Here is a 7,068-nt window from a genome sequence, read left to right as displayed (position 1 = left end):
TTGCAGTAACTTATTTTGGTTTGATCTTAAACCTGCTCATAACAGACTTCAGTTTTTTATACAGACTTAAACTTGCTGATTTAGTGTCCACATGATCTTTTGGTTCAGTTTGACTCCATCACTTTTAAGTGCCATCTTAAGTTTACCCAATGCTGTTCTTATTTTAGAACAGCCTGAAAGCTCAGGGTTTCTTATTTTGTTTTTTTTTTTTTTAACTGTTCTGGGGGAAGGGAGAGGGGTAAGCACTCGAGTCCCACTAAACCAAGGGTGGGCAAAATATGCCCTGCGGGCCGTATCCAGTCCACAAGGCCATTCTATCCGGCCTGCGGGGTCCCTAAAAAAAAGTTAGAAAATTAATATTCATCTGCCCCTGGTTTGTGTAAAAAATGATGGGAACCAAGGGCAGTAGGACCCAGGGGGAGCCCAGTGGGCTCCCACAACAGCAAGGCTGGTCCCCAGCAGAAGCCGGAGCCCAGCTTCTGTCCTGGGAGTATGTGGCTGCCCTGCGCAGGAAGCTCAGGTAAGGGGGAGGACCCCAGGGAAAAGCTGAGTGGGGGGTGGCAGAAAGCAGCCCCCCGCCTGCCCTGTGGCCAATGGCCCTTACTGCAGCCACTCGCAGCCTGAATGGGGCTGTCCAGAGCAGGCACAGGCAGCCCTATGTGGGCTGCAAGTGCCTGCAGCAGGGAGCGTCGGCCATGGGGCGGGTGAGGGCTGCTTTTCCCTCGCACTTGGCACCAGCTTCTTCCCTGCTGGCGAGCAGGGGGTTGGGGCTGTGCACTGCCTCCACCTTTCCCACAGGGCTGGGGGGCACTGGGAGTGAGCAGGTGCGGGAGCACGGGGCCCGCACGGGCAGGACCCAGAGCAGGGTGGCAGGAGCGTGGGGCCCTGGCCAGCAGGGGCTCTGTGGAGCTGGGCCAGCTCGCCCCTCTCCCTGCTGGTGCAGCCCAGCCTGGCTCACCGCTTTGCGCCCCACTGGTGCTGGCCCTGGGACACTGGTCCCAAGACATTGGGACTTTGGTCCCAAGATGGTGACCAGGGGGCAGCCCTCGACAGCCTGCCAAAACTGAGTGTGCAGCCCTCTGCCTGAAATAATTGCCCTCCCCTGCACTAAACCCAAGGTGGATTTTGGCATCCAGATCTCCTTAAAATTCCTGAGAAATTTCACTCCAACCCTTGACTGCTCTATGTCCCTCTTTGCAAGCCTCTTCCCCCTCCCCCATTTTTCCTGTCTTCTTTCCAGGGCTAGTCAGTAATTCACATTGTTCACCTCCTGGTTTTGAAATGCCTAGAACAAATAGTATCCCTCATTAACTCTCTAGAGGTGGTTTTTGGCATAGACCAAGGTGCCTCTTACTTTTAACACGGGAAAAGTCCTCCTAAAAGAAATGACTGCAGTGCATGCACCATTTCTCCCCTGGAAAGAGAGAGAACCACATGTGGCAGATGCGTGTCACTGCTGAAAGGCACTTGGATTTGACGGTGTAAAAACCTCCCTGTAATGTTTGTTTTCTCATGCTCCATCCTGAAGTGTGGGCCATGCAGGTGTGTCCCCTGGACCTTTGAACTTGGTGGGACCGAGCTTGACTCCCATGTGACCCTTCTGGCAGGGTGAGGTGTGCGCTAGCTGGTGGCAAACTCTTTGCATCCTTGTAACCTGGGCACCTCGTATTGGATGTTTGGGGAGGGGAGGATGGAGCTCATTCACTTTGGACTTGGACTATTACTTGGATTATGTGGCCTCTCCCTGCCAGCACCCAAAAATAACTTTTCAGGGAAGAAGTGAGCGCCTCTGCTCGGATGCATGTTACTGAAGCTGCCCCTTCTGGAGACCTAAGTCAACATTCAAGGACTGTGCAACAGAAACAGTCCCACCATCTTTGTTCACTTGAGTAATTCTGGGCTGGGCACTCTTTTTTTTCTTTAATAAAAACTGTGTTTTAATTTTACACAAATTTGTCATAATTTCCTCTCCTCTGAACTGAGGATGTTTCCTTTGCTGAAACAGCTGTGCTGGCTGTCTGTGCCAGCGTGGATTTAATTTACCACTGAAGCTGCTAAAATAAAAATGGGACCGATGCCAGGCCTTGTTCTTTAATGTTATGATTTTGTCGAGGTTTTATTTGGGGGGGGAGAGGGGAGGACGGGAGGGGGGATATAAGCTAACAAAGGGGGTGGGCTGATTTGTATTGCAGTTTTGGGGAGGCCTCTCTGAAGCGTGGAGGCATTGAGCAGGCGAAAGAGGTGCAGATCACATAGTCCACAGGATGAGACTGTCCAAGCCTGCCCTTGGAGCAGCTGCTTTTGATACAGGGCAGACACCAAAATTGTTTGGAGACAAGCGGTAGTTCCTGGACATTCGCTTTCTGTCTGACTCGGAGAATGGCCGATGCTTCTGCCTGCCGAATTGCTTACCTGCATTGACAGCGTGCTCGTGTCTCTTCTGCAGCTTGTGAGACTTGTTGCACAGCAGATGCGCTGTGTGTGTTTGAGTCCTCATGTGGACTGGACAGGGAGCTTCAGAGAGAAGCACATTCCTCTCCCAACCACTCGCCCTTGCATGTTCCAGATGGAGTAGGAGGCCTCCAAGCCACTATTTCATTTAACCCTCAACTCCCCTTATCCAGCAAATGGGGGGGAGGAGAGTTGTGGAGCAGGGCTAGAGAAGTGAAAAAAAAAAATGATAATTTTCCAGGAAGCGGTGTTAAAACATTCATGCAGAGTGCAAGTTTCAGAAAAGTCAGACTATTCAAGCTACCTGCTTAAGGAACAAAGCAGTAACAACTGGCAGCCCCAAGCCTCCATAATCTCCTCTGGGGTACCTGGTTTTTTTGCTTTTCTTGGCTGTGTCACTTTGTGGTGTGTAGCCTTTTAAACACAAAGGTAACCTGACCAGTGGAACAGATTGCAATAATTTTACCAGCTGTGAATACATGAGCTTCCCCCGACCCCTTTCAGAGGCAGATTTCAGAGCAAGCCCCGCCACCCCCCCACCCCCCCCGCAATAGCCAGCTCTAAATATTTTTGATCAAGCTATTCTGAAATTTAAATCCTTCTTTATTGCAGTTCTTCACCTGTGGAAGATTATCAGTGAGAGATTTTTATTATATAAGGGCTTTTCTTCATCTCCTCAAATCCCAAGGAAAGAGTAAACTTCTCTTCCTAGCTAAATATCGTCTCTCCTAGAGACTTCCTGCTTGCTTTTCTCTTGGAATATGTGTAGGTGCTTTGGTTGTAAAATTCATGCTGTATCACGGATACTGCTGGGTTTGCACTGATGTGTTATTTTTGTTTGTTTGTTTGTTTTTTCCTGCTTCCAAGGTCAGTTTAGATAAACAGGAGGAAGGATTTTCCTCTTTTGAGAGAAGGATTTAAATTTTCTTAATAAAGTATTGGGGGGCAGGGGAAGAGGGAGAGACTAAGAGAACTAATTAGTCCAACCCAGCAGCCTATCCTGCTGAAGCTTTGGCAGGCTGGCATTTGGATTAATCATGGCTTCCATTGAGTTTGACTGCACTGGTGTTGCTTTTAGAAGCCCCCTGCCAGGAATGTTTCCAGATGCTCGATGCAAATGCTGAGAGAGTGTGGTACAGTGGTAAGATGCTGGACTAGGGTTTGGACTAGGTCCTGTTTCACCTCTCCTGCTGGCTTGCTGAGGACCTCGGGGCAAGTAGCATTTTCTCCCCATCTCTGCACTTTTCTTCTCTCTGAAATGGGATAAAGCTACATCACTCCTTTGTAGACTGAACACAGAATGGTATATGGGAGCCACCCTTGCATGGCAATGTGTGCGCCAACAGTCTGAATTTAAGACATGCTATACTCCTAGCAGGCCATCTATGTTAGCCTCCTGTTTGTAGTCTGTAAAAGCTTCAGCTAGCTGTGGGGTGGATTGTGGGAAACGGGAGTGTGGAAGCAGCCAGTGGCCTGCCAGCTGGTTTCTTGCATCCCTGGTGATGTGGTGGATGCCTGCGCAGCGTAGATTGGAGGTGGTGGGTGTGCCCCTTCTTTCAGTTTAAAACCAACAAATCAACACACTTGGGAGAAAGTAATCCTGGCACCGTATTCCTGGCAACACATAATAGTGTATTAATGCACAGAGAAGTTTGTAGATTAAATTATGGTAAGCCAGCAATGCTGAGACTTCATTAGCTGCATTTTTAAGGCCAGAAGGGTCATTGTGATCTCATCTGGCCACTTAAGTAGCAGCAGCCATTGACTCTTACCCCACCTTGCCTGCATCAGGTCCGTGGTGTTTGACTAAGCTAGGCGTATGCTTGGAAAGACATGTAGTCTTGTGTTAAAGACTTCAAGTGACAGACTTCACCATGTCCCCAAGTAGGTTATTTGAAAGGATGGTTTCCAATGTATTCTTAAATATTTTGAGCTTCTTTCTAGTCTGAATTTCTCTAGTTAGTCTTCACGCAGCACTCTCTGGGGAGGAGTGACCAACTTCTTCAAGATGTGTCCCCAGTTAGGCTTTCAAAATTACTGGCCACTTCAGAAAATTGTGTTAGAGGATCATAATTTCAGGTGTGGAGAGGAGAAATCTTTGGTTTTAATGTAATTTCCCAAGTAAAACAAGTCATTTGATTGGCCAAAGGCCTAAAAAGCCATTAACCGGGAATTTAGGACTCCACAAAATAAAGCAGAAAGAGCCAGACTAGGCAAAGTAGCATATTGATGGGACATAACAGTAGTAGTACATAGATGCCCACCTGAAATTGGGGCTCAGTTATAATGGGTGCTGCATATACACACAGAGGGAGACAGTCCCGCCCCTGAAAACCTGAGCCTGGGAGAGCAGGCAAATAAAGGGAGAGTTCCTGTCCCTAATGCGTGGGGGATAGGCCATCCTGAATCACCTGCCCCGTGAACTCCTCTTTCCACTTGACCTTGGCTGCATATGAACCAAGCTTTTTGAGGAATCTTCTGCTTGTCTGCTTCTGTGGTTGCTACTGCTGTGGGACCCATTTCACCAGCACTGAGGGTGCAGAGCGTTTGTGTTGAGAGTGCTTTCCTTTGCTGCTAGCAAGTGGTGATACACTACATACATGAGCTCAGACATGGCTGTTGCTCCTGGTGTACTAGGGCTTCTCAGCAGCGTTGGTGCCTGAGTCGCAGAACCACCTTTTCACTCTGCACCACCACCCACCGTCAGCCGTAGACACAAGTGACAGAGTGAAGCCATCTAACTGTGACTGTTGCTCCTACAGATCAGCAGTCTGGCTGCTGTCATCTGTGCTCCCAGTTAATTGCATCTGTAAGTTTGCACTCACAGTAGCTTGTGGATGCATATTTAGAAGTGGGGGATTGGGGCCTCTGAATCTCTGGCAGGAAAAGCCCCCTCCTGACTGCACATTTGTGTTTTTCCTTCTTTACAGCCCTCAGGTTTGATTTGAGGCTGAATCGTGTGAAAGCTGTTGAAGGCAGCTTCTGTTTGGAATGGCCATGATGGTTTTACAGCATAATTACATGGAAGGGCTTCTCTGTCTCCTTGTTTACAGACTGGTTTCCTGCCCAGTGAAATGGGAATCGCGAGTCCAAGCACACTTTCCCCCACAGGGGTGAAGGGAGGGTCTCAATATTTTTCTTATTCCAACAACCCTCGTAGGAGAGGTGCTGACAGCAACATAGGTAAGTCACAACCCACATCCCTCCGGGGAAGCAGGGTAAAGCGGGTGAGAATGAAACCAGGAAGTCATCCCTCCTGAGCTGTACTTCAAATTGATCAGCTGACCAATGTGAACCTGGTGCATGGGTTTTTTTGTTTTGTTTTTTTAAAGAAGAAAAAGTGGTGGCAAAAATGGGTCCTGTCACGTGTGAGCTTTTCTTTGCCCTGGGAAATGCCCCATCTCAAAAGGTGACCAGGGATGAGGGGGCGAGCCTCCACTTGGACTCCCCAAATATATATATGCACACAAGCTACTATGCAGATATTGATTGCCAGAAGTTAGTGTGCTAAGTAGCAGCATGGGGCCCTGGTTACTGGGCAAGGTGTGAAGGCACAGTGTTGTACCTCTGCTGCTAAGGGCTTGTCTGCATGTGGAGCTGTTCCTGAATAACTCGTGTATGGACATGCTTATTCCACGATAAGAGTGTGTCTGCACATGGGGTTATGCAGGAACACGCTGTTGTGCTTTTAAATGCATATCCTACCTCAATCCCCATTAATTTTCAAGTGCAGACAAGCCCTGATTTCCCAGAATGGGTGTTTCTGGTCATATCCACATCCTTTGAAATGGCTTTATTGCTGCTATTTTTGTCTTTTCACTGCAAATGAAACCAGAAACAGTTCTGTGTTGCATGCATTTTTATGCTGTGGTTTAGACAGAGGAGTCTGCTTCTGATACTCAAAGGTTTAATCTATCATTCCAAAATGTCTCGGGTTTAAGGTTTTCAGGGTAGCAAATGGTTGTGTGAATGGAGTAGCTCTGTTATCAGTTCTCCTGGGCTGGGGATGGGCGAAATACCAGTGTGGCAGAGATATTGGGCTAGTGCCCAGAACTCTTCTATTTCCCCCCCTCGCCCCAGCCCAAAGCAAAGTTTTCCTTAGCTCTTAACTAAAATTCAGAAACTTTAGTCTGAGCTGCCTCTTGAGCTGGTTCCTGTAAGGGTGTCTCCCCCAGTTTACCTTTTATTTTCTCCCCCTGAACCTTACCTTGCCTTCAAGACTTGAGTCTTTCTGTTGCCCTGAGCAGGATCTAGTAATACCTGCCTTTTCAGTGACCTAGGGTGCGTTGTGCAGTAACTTTGGCTGTGCTACAGCTTGCTTAACACAATGGGTGTTTTATACACACGCTGCGGGGGGGGGGGTACCCAGAGCATCCTGTGTATTGGTGTCCCCCCCCCGCTGAAGATGGCAGCGGGGGTGCTTTAACTACTGCTTGTTGTGGATGAGCTTTAGTTAAAGCACCCCCACCATCATTTTTCAGTGTGGGGACACCAATACACGTGCTGGTGTGCGGTAACTACCACGCTTAATCGAGTCTGCTCCGATGCGCTATAATTACAGCACAATGCAGCAGCCTCACTGCACATGTATAGGTGCCCAATGTGCCTTCCCAAATA

The 7,068-nt window shown here is 48.5% G+C and overlaps 1 protein-coding gene across 10 annotated transcripts in view; it reads left to right on the top strand.

Moving 5' to 3' along the window:
- TCF3 (transcription factor 3) overlaps positions 1 to 7,068 on the top strand; it is a 130,332-nt gene that overhangs the window by 88,545 nt on the left and 34,719 nt on the right. For 9 of the 10 annotated variants that reach the window (XM_019513297.1, XM_019513292.1, XM_019513294.1 and 6 more), the window contains exon 7: positions 5,505 to 5,634. The exons of the other annotated variant lie outside the window; for it this stretch is intronic. In XM_019513297.1, the coding sequence (XP_019368842.1) occupies positions 5,505 to 5,634 (130 nt within the window). The remainder of the gene's footprint in view (positions 1 to 5,504; positions 5,635 to 7,068) is intronic. 10 annotated transcript variants of the gene reach the window in all.

This window comes from Gavialis gangeticus, unplaced genomic scaffold, assembly GCF_001723915.1.
Source record: "Gavialis gangeticus isolate Ggan-Ray unplaced genomic scaffold, GavGan_comp1, whole genome shotgun sequence".
NCBI classification, from domain to species: domain Eukaryota; kingdom Metazoa; phylum Chordata; order Crocodylia; family Gavialidae; genus Gavialis; species Gavialis gangeticus.
The sequence above is the reverse complement of the archived record's forward strand: the minus strand, read 5'-3'. Positions and strand labels throughout refer to the sequence as shown.